This window comes from Ischnura elegans, chromosome 3 (assembly GCF_921293095.1).
Source record: "Ischnura elegans chromosome 3, ioIscEleg1.1, whole genome shotgun sequence".
NCBI classification, from domain to species: domain Eukaryota; kingdom Metazoa; phylum Arthropoda; class Insecta; order Odonata; family Coenagrionidae; genus Ischnura; species Ischnura elegans.
In genome coordinates this window covers 55210670-55228425 of record NC_060248.1, presented here as the reverse complement: position 1 = coordinate 55228425, position 17756 = coordinate 55210670, and the positions used below count along the sequence as shown (strand labels likewise).

Sequence of the window (17756 nt, the reverse complement as noted above, 5' to 3'; positions counted from 1 at the left end):
TTCAGCAAGCAGAGATTTTGACTAATAATATGTTGACGAGGGGTATTCTCTTTTGATTTTTTTTCGGATACTGAACTAATCTTTCATTGTGTGGTGGAAAACCTTGTTAGTTGAAAAAATAAAAAAAAATAATACTTGAAATAAACGGGCAACTTTCTTTCCTTTGAGGTATCTGGGTTTATAGATAATCAAAATAATGATACTCTATTTATGAACATTTACTGCATTCAATCGCGGCAGACTAAATGGCATATCCTCCAGAAATGGAGCACCCTACGCATTTCCCATGAAACATGAATTGAGTGATTCTTTACAATGATATTTGAATTCGGCATTTGGAATTTCCGCTTCAGACTTTTGCATGAGTTGCACTTCGCTGGCCAAAATAAAGCGCTAATGAATAGATAAATGGATTTAACTTACCATTAAAAATCCTAGAATGAGGTAGGAATATCCGTCCATCGTGCTTCCCGTTAAACTTTTCACCAAAACACCACACGGAAGTCAGTGTCCTTTTAAAATTTCACCAATATAAAAAGAACTCGCGGAGTTTCCCCGGGGTCATCGTTACTCCTTTTCCGCTGTCATGCTCTAAGAATTCAGTCATACGATATCACCTAAATCCGATAAACTGCTTCTTAAAACACAAGGATCTGGAGGGCCTTTCGAACCGGAGGGCACTTTCAGCTGTAGGTACACGTCCTGCGTGCCCCGAAGTTGAGGTGACACTAGGCCAAGAGTGTTGGAGACCTACTCTCGACTGCCCTCAACCAAGAGGGACCTTCTCAATGGCACATTATTCCTCGAGTCGCGGGGGAGAGCCCTTGAACTTCTACGTCACGGTGTTGCCGCATCAAGATGGTCGGTTAGAAAAAAAGAAAATATCCAGCCATCTCCCACCTCAGTCGAATAGTTTTTATTTTTTTCGAGAGAGCGGCAACGCTGGATGAAGGAAGTTGAGGTGTATGTAAGGCAGGTAACGGTAAACTCGAATTGGGGACGATCGGGCTGGAGGTAAGGCGGGATATTGAAAAGGAGTGTGAGGGAGGGCCAGATAAACATTATTTTTTTTAAGGCTTACAGATTTGTTTCTACCGAATTTCACGTCGTATCCAAATTTACAATCCACAAACGCGAAATGGCATTTGCTATGGAGCGTGCTTGAATTAATAAACGCCCAGCTCCATAAATCAGAACGATCTTACATTATTTCTTCAAAAGTGATTGTCATTGCTAAATGATAATTTTCATGAATTTAAAATCGCTAAACAATGCAATTACAATCCTCTAAAATGTAAATGCAACAATGATAATTTATAGCCAGCAAGATCTGGCTATCCTTTTTTCTATATAAATATTTATCATTCATAAAAATTAAGCGTTTATTAAAGAGCTGAAATTTACGCGTTCGTATTTTCCTTCATTTGACATTTTGGACTTAGGCCCATGTTGCACGTCTGCCAAAGAATCGATTTGAAGGCATAAAAGGTCTTTGGTCACCCTGACAAATCATAATTAATTCAAAAAAGATAATGATAGTAGTTTCACAGCTAATTCAATAGGAATCACAGTTGTTATACACTTCCATTGTGGTGTAAGAACCCAAGTTACAGTATAGAAGATACCATTGAATTTCATGACACCAATAGCATAATCAATAATACAGTCGTAAATTTATATCTCATTCAGTTAAAATTCAGTAATGAATTAAAATTAATCAAAATACTATTTTAATCTTTCTTTAGTATTTTATTGGACTATTTTTGGTTTTAAACCAAATTGGTGGGTGTAAATGTTATACAAATTTTTTCACGTTTATATATTCCCGCGAGAGTTGAAGTGCTATAGTTGACGCGGGCCGCTACTCTTTTTTCTTTCATTACGTGATTACGTTCAATAGCGGCAGAGGGCGAAGATTTGCCTTCATGTTTCCAATGTGGTGCTGAAAACACGTCAATTTTTCCGGTGTTGTGTGCTCCTATTTATAATTTTGAGATTTTAGTGAGTTTTTTCTTGATATTTCATGCATTATAAATTAATAATCGTATTTAGTGTTCCTGCGGCAACCCTTCAGCCGTCTTTAAAACGATTAATGCTTACAATTGTGTCCCATATTGGTTGTGTTAGCTGTTGCATGTAATCGGCATTACGAATAATGTAGTGTTTTGAATGTCAATTATTCCAGTTGTATCTATTCGTGTGGTTGCATGAGTTTCGCTCTCATTCAATTTTAACATTTCTTGTGAAGAATGCGGTGTTAAATTAAATTATGTGTCCAGTCGCATTTGCGTCTGGAGGGCTAGGTGTTATCTCGTGTTTTGAGTTTTGGTCTGACGAGTTACATTTTGTTTCTAGTAATCTACGAAAATGAGTCGATTTTTTGCTGGATCTGATTCGGAGACGGAGAGCTCATCCGAGGAGGAGCAAGCTCCACGTCTTCCTCAGACAACATTTACGGTAATTATTATCAGCTGCATAGTCATTATTAAACAGCCTTATGTAGACAATCTAATTGTGCTCTTTCTTTAGTTCAGTGACGATGAAGAAGAAACGAAGAGGGTGGTTCGTTCCACCAAGGAAAAACGTTATGAAGATTTAACTAATTTGATCAAGCTGATTCGAAATTTCAAAAAGATTAAAGATATGAGCAGTATGCTTTCCAGTAAGTATAAGTGGATATGTATGCCTATAACGATGATATTAAGGGATCGATGTATCAAACATATTGTTATAACCCCCTTCACATCTCTTAACTAGGCTTTGAAGAATTAACTCGAGCCTATCAGAAAGCCCTCCCTGTAATTGCTAAAGAAGAAAACGGTGTGACTCCACGTTTCTATCTTCGCTGTCTTGTGGAAATGGAAGACTTCATTAATAAGGTCTGGGAAGATCGAGATGGCAGGTAAGATACCATTCTACTCCCTACCTATGTCATCCTCCTCTTTTTGATAGTATGATAGAATTTTCTACCATAATTTTGTGTGTTTTCCGTGTCTGACCTCCAAGCCATTTATTTGGAAAGGAAGCTTGGTGAAAATGAGTTCAGAAAATGACTGATTCTGAGTCGGTAATTTTGCTCACAAGCTGAAAATTGAATTATTGACTTTAAACTTATAAAAAAACATCCATTTTAATTCATTCTACTTTTTATTTACTGCCAGTTTATGAACAATTGAAAGGTCGAGTTTAAAAACCTTAGCTATAATATTTCTATTGCCTCTTTCCTGAAAAGAAAAATATTTTGGGGTTTTGGGATGTGTGTACTTCAATAAAAAATGTATAGCTGAAGTTGTAACTTTTGGCCCAAATTATGCTATTGTAATGCTTCTGGCCACGATGCTTCTTATGAGATGGAGTGAATGTCATTTTTCCCAAAAATATTACATTTTGATTAGAAAAGCGAGGGTTATTATTTGGACTTGAAGTTTAGGAAAACTTCAACACTAATATGCTATGTGTTAGCATTACCAATATTAGATAATTTTTTTGGCTTTCATACTTCCAGCCAATCGCAAGTTTGGTTGGAGTGTCCTACTAGACACATGAATGAGAATTTTCCCTCATGCCTGAATAGATCTTTAAGTTTGAAAGTTCGTGTCTCATCTGCAAGTGCCCAATTTTGACCAGGGGGAGTACTGTCTTGCAAACAGTTTCTTGGGGTTTCTCTCCCTTTTCCCTCTTCGAAATATTTGACCACGAATCAATATTAGCCTCGTCCAATTTTCTCTACGTGGCACCCCCTCCCCTTTCCTTGATATCTTTCAGAGCTTTTAGGGAGCACGACTCAGCGAACAGGCTTTCCTCTGGTGTGGCCCTAATGCCAAATTTACTGCGTGAATTTTATTAAGAGTTGTTCCATACTTTTGTCAAATGATTTTAAATGTGTACAAGTTGTGATCAGGGAACAAATTGCTGATATGGCATTCACCAATGAGGGACTATGCTATCAAACAATTCATGGCTTTCAAAATAACGACTCATGTGTTAGCAAATGAGTTGTAAGCACAGATAGAAGGGGATTATGGAGTGTGAACCTCCCTCCTGCAGAAGTTGATGAGTTAATGTAGATTAGAGATGAAATTCATTGATCTTTACCTTTATTGATGGCTAATAGATGCTTTTTCTTTATATTCCGTATCAATAGTCACTGCAGTGAGTCTGTTCACCTTTTTACTAAAGTATGAATGAGATAGTGCGAGTGAATACCTTTTATTCGGTATCGTTATTTGTTGCTAACTTAATCAAATTGAGTTTCAAAAACGTAATCAAATTCTCGGTGAAAATGAAGATTCAACTTCTCGATTACACATTAAATTAAGCTATCTAAACAACCTGGGTCCTAAATCAGTACTTCTTCTCCAGCTCACATCAGGATGAAATTTTGCTTCAAATTATGGGTCATGTTAATAAATTTATTTTAAGTGGAATGTTGAAGTTAATATTGTCATTTTAATTTTATATTATTTTTCATCAAATGTATCACATATTGAAGTTATTCAACCATATTATCTCATTCTTTGTCGCTCCATTCCAGAGCTTGATTACAAATGAGATAAATTATTTTATTGACTTGCGAGTCTATAGGTAGATACGTGGGCTCCAGGTCACCTTTGCTTACCCCCCCCCCCCCCCCCCCCATGTGTGCCTATAGGGCATAACGTGATGAAGTCCTTGAGTACTTCCTTAGCATAATGGCATCCTTGCAACCTTGAGTAAATGTGTTTTTTTTTACATATTAAAGGAAAAATATGTCAAAGAACAATTCCAAGTCGCTGTCATCTCTTCGTCAAAAGTTGAGGAAGTATAATAAGGATTTTGATGAAGATATTGCCAAATTCAGGGAAAATCCTGATCAGGGTGATGATGATGAAGAGGAAGAAAAAGGTTAGTGGTATATCCACCTCCTGTTCAATGCCTGATTTAAAAAAGGGGAGTATTTGATCTGAAGGTCTGGTTGCTAAATTCAATAAAATTTTTGTGTTAATATGTGAGTGCATGATGTGAGAATGGATGCAAAAATATTTTGTGTAGACACCAAACTTGTATGAATGCATTGATAACATATATCGAGCCTAATCTATTTTGGTTCATGTGTTTATTCAAGTTTCAATATGCTTAAACGATTCATGTAACATTCATAAATTCACAGAAGTTGGTATGTTGTGCAACCAGGCCACAGTAATCATGTAATGCATGTTAAGCCACTTCTTGGCTTTTCTCGTGCATTTTAAATTTACTCTCCATACTCGTGGTGCAGTCTTACAATTTAACTTCTTGGGGCCCTATGTTCTTTTTTATGTGGTGTACAACATTACCATGCATCTCCAATTGAACAGTGGGCTGAAATATCCATTCTAAAGTCAATAAATGGCAATTGATTTCATTTCCTCGACCTCTTTACTCTTTTGGAGCAATCATTTGCTATGCTTGAAATCAAACCCTCTGACCTGATATTTATTTAATTTCCACTTTTTCTTGGTAGGGATTTTGTATCCATGCCTCACCATAGGACAAAGGGACTGCTCATTTTGCTCTTTTTTATTTTTATGCATCCATTACATTAAATACCTTTAGAAAAATCCATTTGCTGGTTATTGGTGGGTGTTATGACTGCTGTATAACATAAACTAAATTTTAAGGATTTAGTGTACTTTAGAATGGCAACTATTTGCACACTTATGGATGAATTTTTCTCTGTTCAGATGATGCTGCAGAAGAATCAGAGGGAGAGGAGAGTGGAGCAGCTGCTTTTAAAAAATCTGGGAGTGCTGAGCCGACAACTTTCCAAGCACCAGAAGCCATGAAATTTGTTAAGGTATAACTTAATTTTTTCTGATATTATATGTCATTGTATTTTTTCAATTGTTTCATTTTTTTTAGTTGAGGAAGATTTAAGAAAATTTATGAGATTGACGAACTGACCTTCAGTTAATCAATTTTTTGTAGAAATTTGAATTGATTTTTTTTCTTTTACGTTGGGATAAAATTAATTATATTTCCCGGAAAATTATCGGTTCATCACTAAAGTCACATTTTAAAATTATTCAACCCAATTATCTACAGCATGTTTTTTTGGTCAAATCAAGAACTTAATCCCAAATGGGTTAAATTATGTAATGGAATTGAATGAGCTAGACATGAGATGGGATAAATACTTGTACATATTTATATATAAATCTATTAACTAATATTCCATAAGCCATGCTATATCCGTGGAATTCATTACTATGTTCAAGCTTGGTTTAAGTGTCTACTAAGCTCTGTTTGATTAGAATAAGTTTTGTCCATAATATCAACTTGGCTCTTTATTTCAGGGACCTACTGTGGAAGATAGAGATGATGATGAAGAAGGAAGTGAGGATTCCATGGACTGGGGATCTGATTCTGATGATGAAACAGACAGCAGTGATGAAGATAATCAAAATATGACTTACAGAGAAAGATTTTTAAAGAGGTATTGTTCATTGACAATTCTCACATGCCCTTACTTTCTTTTTTACTTATGTGTTTTTTTTTCATCTCTTGATAAGCTGGGAATAACATTTACATTTCAGTTATATTTCCTATACTAGTCATAAAAAAGTATTGCTGTTAACTTATGATTGTTTTCATTTAATTGCAATTAGGATTTGCGACTTTTTGAATGCTGAAGTTCATGTTGTAAAATGCTTTTCCATGTATCTGCTTAAAGATTTGAGAAATTCTGAATCAGTCTAAAATAATGACCCAATTTAGACATTTTGTAGTATGTTTAGCTGTTTATGAAATCCTAAATAGAATGTAACTAACTAAGAATCCCAGTTATGATTATTTTCAATGTGGGATAATAACTATTGATTTGAGTACCTCTCTCTTCATTATCACTTTCTTTGTAATTATGTATCTAAGCATTAGCTAAATGAATTGGTTGCATGTAGATTATTCACTGTTCCAAAATTTGCTAAAATCCTTTAGGGTAAAAATCATTTGCCTCGACTGGGAATCGCCAGCTTGTACTTCGAAAATAGAATCGGTAGAATCTATGTTCTAAGTGCAAGCTAATCTATTTTCTAAGAATCTGTAGAATAGGCGGATTTGGTTTTTAATCCCAGTCAAGGCTAATGATTTTTACTCTGAAATATTCGCACATTTTGTTCACCTCCGTGTGACTGTGTTGATGCACCACTGGCAGGTCAGCAGTTATTTCCTTGAATTATTCAGTGTTGCTGTTAGTAGCCTTTGGGTCCATTTTCCCTCGGTCCATTAATCTATAACAATTTGATAGCATCATTCATTAGTGTAAATTATGCATTAACATGTATGAATTCTGGTTCTACCTTGTTTAGTAATATCAAAATTCATTCATATGGAATTTTTTTTTGGTAGTTGATAGTGTTTAAATCTCTTTGAATATCTGTACTGGTTGAGAACAATACTGCTTTTAATGGAGAGATGAGTTCCTTGTGATCAGTCATTTTGTTTCTGTTGTTTGCAGAACCACTGATAAGGAGGAAGAAGAGAAGAAAAAGAAGGAGAAGAAAGAGAAGAAGGAAAAGGAGAAGAGGAAGCAGAGGAGAGAAGAGGAGGAGGATGGTGGCGGAGAGTGGGAAACAGTGAAGGGAGGTGTTGCCATTCCATCCGTAAGTTCATCATTTTGTCATCTTGAGTGATTTCTGGTCATTAGAAAGTGGTATATAAAACCTTTTTCTGACAAAGTCATGGAGCTTTAACATATTCCCTGCCGCAGATTTTAAGATGAAATCACCCATTGCGTGGAAGTATTTATCTTTTTCCTTTTGCTTTTAATGCTTGGATCCTTTCCACTTGAGTTTTCAAGTGCATTCAGCTATGTATACCATGTCACTCACGTCATATACATGGCAGCAAAGTAGCTGTGACCATCGGCGTGAGAAGATGGGCCAAAAAAAGTGACTCATTCTTCTATCATTATGACCGAAACAGTGTTAAGATGAAGTACGAGTTTTGGTCTTTAATATATTTAATTTATAAGAGTATTTGATGAGGAAAACGTAGCTTGTGAGCTCTGAACCTTTTCACTGCACTCAGAAAATTCCACTTTCTGATTTTATCTGTTTTGTTAATATTATTTTCTTTTGCTAAAATTGAGACCTACTCTATATTGTGTATTTCCTTAAATGCATCAGCATAAAAGGAGAACTATTTTCATTCTTCGTCATATTGTTTATGGAAGGCAATAAATGCTCTGTGTAATATTATGCTGTGGTAACAGTCATAAAAACTTAGGATATAGAAACAACTATGCATGCTTAAATTTCAGTATTCAACTAAGCAGTGCCAAAATATTACATCTCCTTTTTTAGGAACACAAGAAAATAATTATTTGCCCAATAATGTTTTATGCTGTGGCACCGACCTGTAGCCTGCCATTTTATCGCTCTTGTAAATATAACAGAACAAGAATAATTGTCATGTTGCATCATTATGTTTAGCTTAACTATTGCCGATATTGAAATATTTTTTTCCTATATAAGTTGCTGCATGTGTTAGTGGATGCATAGATGTTGGTTTGTTATGGATAAAGGCCAGTTTACAGTTTTCGCTAAAAGTTTCAGAAAAATTATTTTTGTGTACTTTTCATTACTTGATTCCTGCTTAAAGGCATAATTTATTCATTTCTTTGATAACATAGCCACAATTAATGTATGCCAGTTTATTTTGTAAAATTGTATTGTATTGACTTGCTGCTTTCACTTTGGGGTTTGGTTGTTGCTGTTATTGGGACTGTTAATCTTTTTTTCCTAACATTTATCCTTCGTATAAATTTTAATTTCCAGAAACCAAAAATGTTTGCGAAGGATGCAGAGATTGACATTGGTCTGGTGGTTAAAAAACTAAGTGAGATTGTGGCTGCTCGTGGTAAGAAAAGAACGGATAGGAGGGAGCAGATAGAACTGCTGCACGAGTTGCAAGCTGTTGCTGAGGCACACAATCTAGGACCTGCTGTTGTGATCAAGATAAAATTTGCCATCATTTCATCTATATTTGATTATAACCCCAAAGTGTCTGATGCAATGAAGCCTGAGTATTGGGAAAAGTAAGTAGAACTTTTATATATGTATGTCCTTATCACTTTAACTATCAGGGTTTTACACAAAGTTATTCAAAGTGATCTATTGTCCAGCTTACTTCTGAGGGATGTTAGAAAAAAAAAAGGAATTAAAGGTGAATGTTTGATCATGAAAAGGCAGAAACCATTGGAAATGCTAAATGAATGCTGAGATTAGAAGGATAACCCAATTACTCCTCCTTATGTCTCACTTTCAATCAGCGTGGTAATACCTTTGGATTATGGTGATTCCTCTGATATGTAAATCCAACCAACCATACAAATACATAGTTTTTGTTGTAATTAATTCTTGCACTTAGATAGAGTAACCAAATTTTACTAGCTTTTTATTCTCATAAAATTTGTGAGTTCTGGAGCTGTTCTGATTACTAGCCTTCTCTATATTTTGGCATGAAGTTGGAAATGTTGAAAGAAGAGTTAACTCCATTAATCATATGCCTCTTTGAAACTTGGATTAGTCCAAGTTTTTTGTTGGTTTGTAGTTAATTTCCTTTTTGTAATTAAACAAAAAGGAAATTAATTATAACTATATATATATCAGTTGAAGAATACCTCTTCTTTTCTTATTATTTGATCACTTAAATATGCATCTGCATCTTGCAGTCTCCCTAGCAGCATTTCAAAGAAGTCACAAAATTTATTTCATTTCAGGTTGCTGGATCGAATTGTGGAAACATTGAATATGGTATTAGAAACACAAGATTTGACCATTAGTGAGCAGATTCTTGAAGAGACAGAAGTTTTTGATAAACCACCATATAAGATCAGGGGCTGTGTCCTCACTGTAGTGGATCGTTTGGATGAGGAATTCACCAAGCTTCTCAAAGAATGTGATCCTCACTCCAATGAATATGTGGAAAGGTAGGTTTTGATTTGGTCATTACACTGTTGAGCGTGTATGTTGGGAGCGAGCGCTATTGAGATTGCCTGAATTTGCTCTCATCATTATAGGTTGAAAGATGAGAAGAAAGTTTGCCAGATCATCGACAAGGTGCAGGAGTATCTCGAGAAAAATGCTGTACCTTCCGACCTCTGCTGTATTTATCTTCGTAAAGTTGAGCATTTGTATTATAAATTTGATCCGGAAGTTCCAAAGCAGAAACAAGTATGTGTAATTACTCAACCTCTTATTTTAATCTCTAAGAAAATACAATAGTGGTCGATGCTCTCTGCTTGTTTGTTTGTGAATGTCTATTTTTGTTGTTTTACGGAAGCACCACTTTCTGTGGAAGATTGTCCAAACCCCTCTTTAATCTACCTTCCATTAGTACACAGAGGCAGGAGCACCATGGTTTAGTTGAAAATTATCACCCAGGCAACCTTAGTATTGGCCAAATATTGCTTTACTTTGGTGATCTTCAGGGAACTGTTGTGTAAATGTGGTTAACTAGGCCTTGACCCAACCCTTTCTCTGACACTATCCTCAGTTTTAGGTGGGCAGTGGTGATAAGAAAGGTCTTAGGTTAAGTGATGATTCCTGGTTTTGTATATAAGACCAGGAATTTATAGGCACAACTCTCAGTCCCTGAGGATGACAGCAAACTTAGTTTTTGAAATGTCAGAGGAGGTGGACCAACTGCCCTGGGGAGTTACCCTAGAGACCATGATCTAAACCATAGTTTGCATCGGCCAAGATAGTGAGGTGGTGAGATCATGCTGAGTATTAACTTGGCAGCGCAAAAAATTCTGAGCCAATAACAATATTTTCTTTTCAGTTTAGTGGTTGGGGGAAGAAATCTTTCTAATCATAGAAATGCCCTTTCCTGCTTTAACCGGTTTTTCATGTAATGACCTTTCAACTGCCAATGATGTAGAGCCTCAGAATAAATTATTTAAATGGAAAGGTGTTGCTTGGTAGTTAGGCAATCTGCTGTTAGTGCCCGAGTTACATCACTTGATATTTGACCAGCAAAAATAATATCTATCGATGACAAATTGATGTATGCCACATGATGCACTAGGAGATATGGCTTGGAGTTTTCGTGAATTTCTAATGAGTAAGTTACCAGCCCTGGGTCACAAAATCTGAATCTTGTAGTACATCACGCAGCATACGCCCGGTTGTCAATTTAGTCATCATGTGCTGCAAAAGCTTCAGTCTAGAAATATCCATTGTAGTTGCTTTAGGTGTTCCATAATGAATATTGTGGTTGAAGCAAATCAGCTTATAAGGCATAAATATTTAAATATTGGATGTGTTCAGCTACATCCCTTTTAATTGTTAGTAATGTGTGTTTTGTAATATTATTGTGAACAGGTGCCTTTGATTACTCAGTGGTTTTAGGATTATTTAGATGTCATTTTTTTATATTTCGATATCAAATAAGTGACATTACATTTTTCATGTTTATGCTTGCATGTCTATTCTTAAATCTCAAATCACAGATTAGCCCTCTCTTCGGCATTGTCTTTTTTAGTCTTAGTTGTGCTTCAATAGTAACCTCGCATACATTACCCTCTTTAAACGAGTTTCTGAGACTTTTATAGACACTCCAACGTATGTAATAATGTAATGAAAGCCTTTGTTGTGGGAATATTATATGAATGTATGTGGCAATTGTTGGTAAGATTTCTGAACATTGCACTTTCGTACTACAATAAGTCATTGCACATGTCACTGTTTATTCTGTGGGGATCAATTTTTTCTGTGTGCTGATGCAGGCCTCTAATGCCATCCATAAATATTTATATCCTTTTAAAATGTTCAGAGCTAATTAACGATAATTCAAAATTTTATATGAAACATTTCAGGCCTTGTTACCTGAGGGCACTACTACATCAGTGAATACCATGGAGACTCTTTGCAAATACATATATGCTAAAGATGGAACAGATCGTCTTAGGACTCGTGCCATCCTTGCGCATATATACCACCATGCTTTGCATGATAACTGGTTCCAAGCCCGTGATCTGATGCTTATGTCACATCTTCAAGAAGCTATCCAGCATTCTGATCCTCCTACTCAGGTAATTATTTTTGTTAATCACTGTCGTGATCATAATGTTTACGTAAATACCATGAATTAGCCTTAGTGAAATATTATGTGGTGTGCATGAAAAGTTATGTTCTCTGTCAACTTGTAAAAAATTTGGCTTTTTTGGCTGGTCAATTTTCTATTTGTTCTATGAAGATAGGTTTAAATGAAAACAATGAAAGTATGCATATTGACGGTAGTTAGAAAATATGGTGGCAAAAAATTATTTTAATATTTGTATTTATGAGGTAATCCAATTTAACCAACTCTCCATAACAGATTCTGTACAATAGAACAATGGCTCACCTTGGACTGTGTGCATTCAGGCATGCTAACATCAAGGATGCCCACAATTGTCTTGTTGACCTAATGATGACTGGAAAGGTTAAGGAATTACTTGCGCAAGGTCTTCTTCCTCAGGTAAGCTATGTTTGATATACCTTGCAAACTCTGCCTTACTATAAAGAATTCGAGCAATGCAATATGTATGCTATTGATCGTCAATTGTTTCTGCTTTTCCATTACATGAATCACGAATCATTTCATTCATTACATTATTATATGATTCATATTTTTGATTTTACAGCGTCAGCATGAGAGGAGCAAGGAACAAGAAAAGATAGAAAAGCAAAGACAGATGCCATTCCATATGCACATCAATTTAGAGCTTCTGGAGTGTGTGTATCTTGTTTCAGCTATGCTCATTGAAATTCCATACATGGCTGGTGAGTGGTTGAGTTTTCTAAATCTGTGATCCTACTGATACAGAATACAGAAATCATTACGTTCAGTTAGGTGGAAATTGGAACATAATTAAAGTATGCATGCCAGTGGTAGCTGAAAAATAGCGTGGCAAAATATAAAAATTTGCCATCATATTATTTGCTTCATTTCTATCTTCTTGAAGCTCACAATTCATCCCATTGCGTGCAAAAGCTATTGCAAAAATTTTACTAAGAAAGGGCAGATGTTGAACTCCTCATAATTTAACCTACTGTTTAATGTTATTATTTCTCTAAATCTGTGTGCCATCCATCAATCCTTCTTTTGGGTCTTTCAGTGTCAGTCTCATTTATAAGAAATTTAATTTGATTGTAATGATCCTCCCTGAATGAATAATGATGAAAGTTGTTATCAGTGTATTAATTATGGTTTTGATGGTTCCTTCTTGGGTATTTCCATAATAATGATTTAAGATTGTTATTGGAATGAAACATCTTCTTTCTTTGTTAATTTATAGCACATGAGTTCGATGCAAGGCGACGAATGATCTCCAAGACATTTTATCAGCAGCTGCGTTCAAGTGAACGCCAGTCTTTGGTAGGGCCACCAGAGTCAATGCGTGAGCATGTGGTTGCAGCTTCTAAAGCTATGAGGAATGGTAATTGGAGTGCTTGTAAAAATTTTATCATCAATGAGAAAATGAATGCCAAGGTGAGCAGCTTTTTTTGTAGAATATTGTGTGTTTCAGTGAACGTATTATAGTTTTCTTATTAATGGGAATATTATTAAATAAAATCTCTTTCTGTTTTTTTTTATTTTAGGTATGGGATTTGTTTTATCAGGCTGATCGAGTCAGGGATATGCTTAGCCGTCTAATTCAAGAAGAGGCCTTGAGAACATACCTGTTCACATACTCCCACGTGTATGATTCTATATCAATGCCAACATTGGCAGAAATGTTTGAGCTGGATCAGTCTATTGTTCACTCAATAATCAGCAAGATGATCATTAATGAGGAGCTAATGGTAATTTTTTTTGTGGCTTCCCAGTTGTTTTATCATATCTTATTGCTTAATTTCCCATTGCTGTCTTCAATTTTGAATGTGTGGTAGCCAGTATTGTGTGATATAGATCCAATGGCAACTTTTGTGCCTTCCCAGTTGTGCAATTCTATTATCAATAAAAATTATTGTGCATTTAGTTTTTAATTGTGAAAGCTTTTCCACTTGCGTTTGATAGTTACTCATATGTACCTTTTGCTTTGACTTATAGGCTTCATTGGATGATCCAACACAGACTGTGGTCATGCACAGAAGTGAACCTAGTCGTCTCCAATCCTTGGCCCTTCAACTAACTGATAAGGTCAACAATCTTGTCGATTCCAATGAAAGAATATTTGAAATGAAGCAAGGTAAAGTAAAAACTATATTGTCTTTCATTTTTTAAAGTTATATACACCTCAGTAGCATGTAAGTAAAAAAAAACGCCTCTGTGGAATGAAATATTCTACCAGTGTACATTTTTAATAGTTTTTGATTTCTTTCATTTTGTTAAAATTTGTGTTTCTTTATTGCCCAATTTTTTTACTGCATATTCTTAGGTGAAAATTGAACCTTTAAAATAAGTAGAAAATTTTGTGCAGGTTTAAGGTCTGTCAATTTTTTGATAGCATGCAGTGTCCAAAAAGAATTGATAATTTTCTTGTCTCACTTAAAATTCAAGCATCTAAAACAGACTACTTTATTCATCAGTGAAGGATAAGATGTAGAAACAATTGCAATCTGTAACAGGTAGTGATGAAGTTGCTGAATGTTGACCGTGCATTCTCTTTATTTCACCATCTAAAGCTTAAATACTCTCTTTGCTCTTTTACAACTTTTTTCAAACTTGAAGCTTGAATAGTACATAGATGGTATTACGGGACCTAATTTACTGTGTTAAGAATTGTGCTAGGATTTTGTGTGTTTCCCACCCTGTTTCACCTGTTCGTGATCTTCCTTTGTTTGGCATCTTGTTTACTGCACCTTTGGCTGTTAATATTTTAAAGTAGTCTTTGGATAGTTAAACGTTACTCTCTGTCTATGAAATTAATTTTTCCAATGCCCTAAGACTGACATAACATACTGTGTAAACCATAAATCAAGCCTTTTAAGCCTTGAAAGCTAACAGAAAATGACTTTCTGGAGAAGTATGTCGATAATAGGTCACATTCAGGTGGCTATTCCTAATTCACTGATTGGAAAATTCTGCAGCTGTAGAAATAGAGTACTCTGCAATATTTTCTGTCAGATTACATGTATATGCTAAATAAAATGATTTTAACAATGTGTATTCATGCATCAACCAAGTAATTTTGCTTTTTTATTATGATTTAGTGTTTGGGTTCTCTGATAACGTTGTCTTTTTCAATAGGTAACTACTTCAATCGTGGTGGCAATCCTGGAGGCTTCAGGGATAGGCAGAATTATAATCGGCAAGGGCAGAACTGGGATCGCCGTAACCGAGAAGCAAGGGCATATTAGGAGAAGCAATAAAGGGTGAAAGTTCTGGCTATGTATTTTTTATCAAAATGGAGAAAGTGTGTCTTGTATTATGTTAAAACTCTACAAATTTCATCATGTTGTGTTAAGGACTGCCTGGGTTTGTTCTTGGGCTTTTGAAGAAGTAAAATACAATCAAGTGTATGCAACACTGCAATCTTTGCATTGTAGAGAATAAAATTGTGTCCCATAATTATTTGTTCTTTTTTATTATAGATAGAACAGAATACTCATAGTGAAGTTAACGAATACACCAAGTGGACTAAAATGTTATTTCTTGGAAATTACGAGAGATATGTACTTCATTTTATCTTCATTTACTTTATGGGATCAAGAATTGTTTACATCATGTTATTGATAATACATGGATGTCAAATTATGAGAAATGCTTTTCAAAACATAGAGGTTTAAACCTTATGAGATGGGAGCGAGGAGCTATGAAACCATTCTTAGGATTTTTGACCCTGTGTAACATCTCGATCAGTTATTCAAAAGATCTAATTATCATTAAAAGGTCTCACTGCATTGTTGTGGTATGGAGGCAGCAGTATTTTGATGATTACCTTTGTAGTTGTTATGGTGTTTTGATACACCATTTCTATAGTTGAATTGTGAAATTGTGTGGTTTAATTTTGACTTTGATTGCAAATTTGTAGTGTTAATAGATGGTGAAGGCATGGATTATGATACTTTTTTAATCCTTCTGCTTGTCTCACTTCTAATTAGGAACATACTGTATGATGTCATCACAGTAAATATAGCCTGAAAAGTCGTTTGGGGAGGGATGCATCATGCAATCTTACCAAGAAATTAATATGGCTATCGTCACCAGTCAGCAGTCCAATGAATGGCTTAATAAATTTTAAAATTTTGAGCACTTCATGAAAAAAGCTGTTGTTACTATGAACAAAATGAAGTTACTACCTATTTTATGTATCAGTATAATGTGTTTTTTTATTTACTGAGAGGGAATTATTTTTTTTGCTTTTATATTTTAATACATTAGATAAATAAGAAAACAAAGTGTATTAACCTATTGAAATTTTAAGTGCAGTCTACACTTATGCCGATATATCAGCTCTTGTCACTTTTTGTCTGTGGAGCAAAAGCCAATGTGTCAGCCTGTGGCACTAAGAGGGTTAATCCATTAGATTTTCATCATTCTTCTGTCCCCCCCCCCCCCCTATTTGAATGGTTTCCCAAATGAATTGTATGGTACTATAGCCATCCTTGCATTACAGTCACCCCTTCAAATATAAGCCCTTACGAGCGTGATGCACCCGCTCCCAGCGGGCTTCTGCCGCTCTTTTCAATGCAGGTCCACTGAGGGATAGGCGCGTTTCTAATTTTAAAATGTAGAAAAAAAGGCAGGATCTTATGTACCAATTTAACTGGAATGTTCATGTACAAATTGAGGTCAGAGGACCTCTTTAAACTCAACATTGGAAGTAATTACACTATCCTCTGTTAATACTTGTTTAGCGTTTTCCTTAATATGTACAAAAATATTTTGGAAAGATCTTACCCTAGAGAATGCTACATAAAGTTGGCCATGAGAGAATACAGGGTCAGGCAGGAATAAGCCAGCTCTTTGCAAAGTCTGACCCTGAGCCTTGTTAATAGTCATCGCATAGGAAACCTTAATGGGAAATTGTCTGCGAGTCAAATTAAAAGGCATGGTGGGATCCGACGGCGTTAACTGTATTCTTGGGATGAGGAATCGATTATTATTTTTTTTATCGATTATTTTTTTAAATTTTTTAAAACCAATTTTAGGAAACAATAGCAATATTTAGGAAGTAAGATATGCCGTTGCATGTTCTCTGATAAATTCTGTGCATTTTGGTTTAAAGAGGTCAGAGGACCTCTTTAAACAAAATTGGAAGTAATTACACTATCCTCTGTTAAATGCACATGATGAATCATACTTACATACTTACTCCTGTTGATACGTAAGTATGATGAATCATACTTGTGTATCAACAGGAGACTTGAATGTGGAATCAGCCACATTTTGATAAAAGTTATTTAAAGAATGCGAGATATGTTGCTAATGAACAAATGTATCAGTTTGTGTGCCGTTAACGTCAGGAATACCTTTTTACCGTTTTTTTTTAATTATTCAAAAACCGATTTTAGGAAACAACAGCAATATTTAGGAAGTAAGATATCCCGTCGCATGTTCTCTGATAAATTCTGTGCATTTTAGTACCTCATTTGTAGAGTTTGGTTGCGTATAAGTTGAGAAAAAGGTATCTATACAGTAGAAATAATATAGAAGATTGAGTCCTCACTTCCATGCATATATTGTTTGCTGTAATAGAACCCTTTTTTATAATTCCCAAGTAATTTTTGTGATATTTTTTCTTGTTTTGTCCTCAACTGGCAACAATACTTAGTTTGAGTGGCTTAATAGGCAAGTATTAGCTC

The 17756-nt window shown here is 35.2% G+C and overlaps 2 protein-coding genes across 2 annotated transcripts in view; one reads left to right on the top strand and one right to left on the bottom strand.

The window, feature by feature from the left end:
* The window catches only part of LOC124155813, a 60253-nt gene extending 59488 nt beyond the window's left edge, over positions 1–765 (bottom strand). Inside the window, exon 1 of the mRNA XM_046529939.1 lies at positions 424–765. Coding sequence (XP_046385895.1) covers positions 424–462 — 39 coding nt within the window. The 5' untranslated portion in view covers positions 463–765. The remainder of the gene's footprint in view (positions 1–423) is intronic.
* Positions 766–1883: 1118 nt separating this feature from the next.
* Positions 1884–15522, top strand: LOC124155812 (eukaryotic translation initiation factor 3 subunit C). The gene is made up of 18 exons (XM_046529938.1): positions 1884–2001; positions 2356–2457; positions 2530–2662; positions 2758–2902; positions 4742–4884; positions 5703–5815; positions 6315–6454; positions 7475–7619; positions 8796–9055; positions 9740–9949; positions 10040–10193; positions 11840–12055; positions 12343–12483; positions 12650–12788; positions 13304–13497; positions 13608–13811; positions 14059–14197; positions 15199–15522. The coding sequence occupies exons 2-18, from the start codon at positions 2368–2370 to the stop codon at positions 15306–15308; spliced, it is 2676 nt and encodes an 891-aa protein (XP_046385894.1). The 5' UTR covers positions 1884–2001; positions 2356–2367; the 3' UTR covers positions 15309–15522.
* Positions 15523–17756: the final 2234 nt, after the last annotated feature.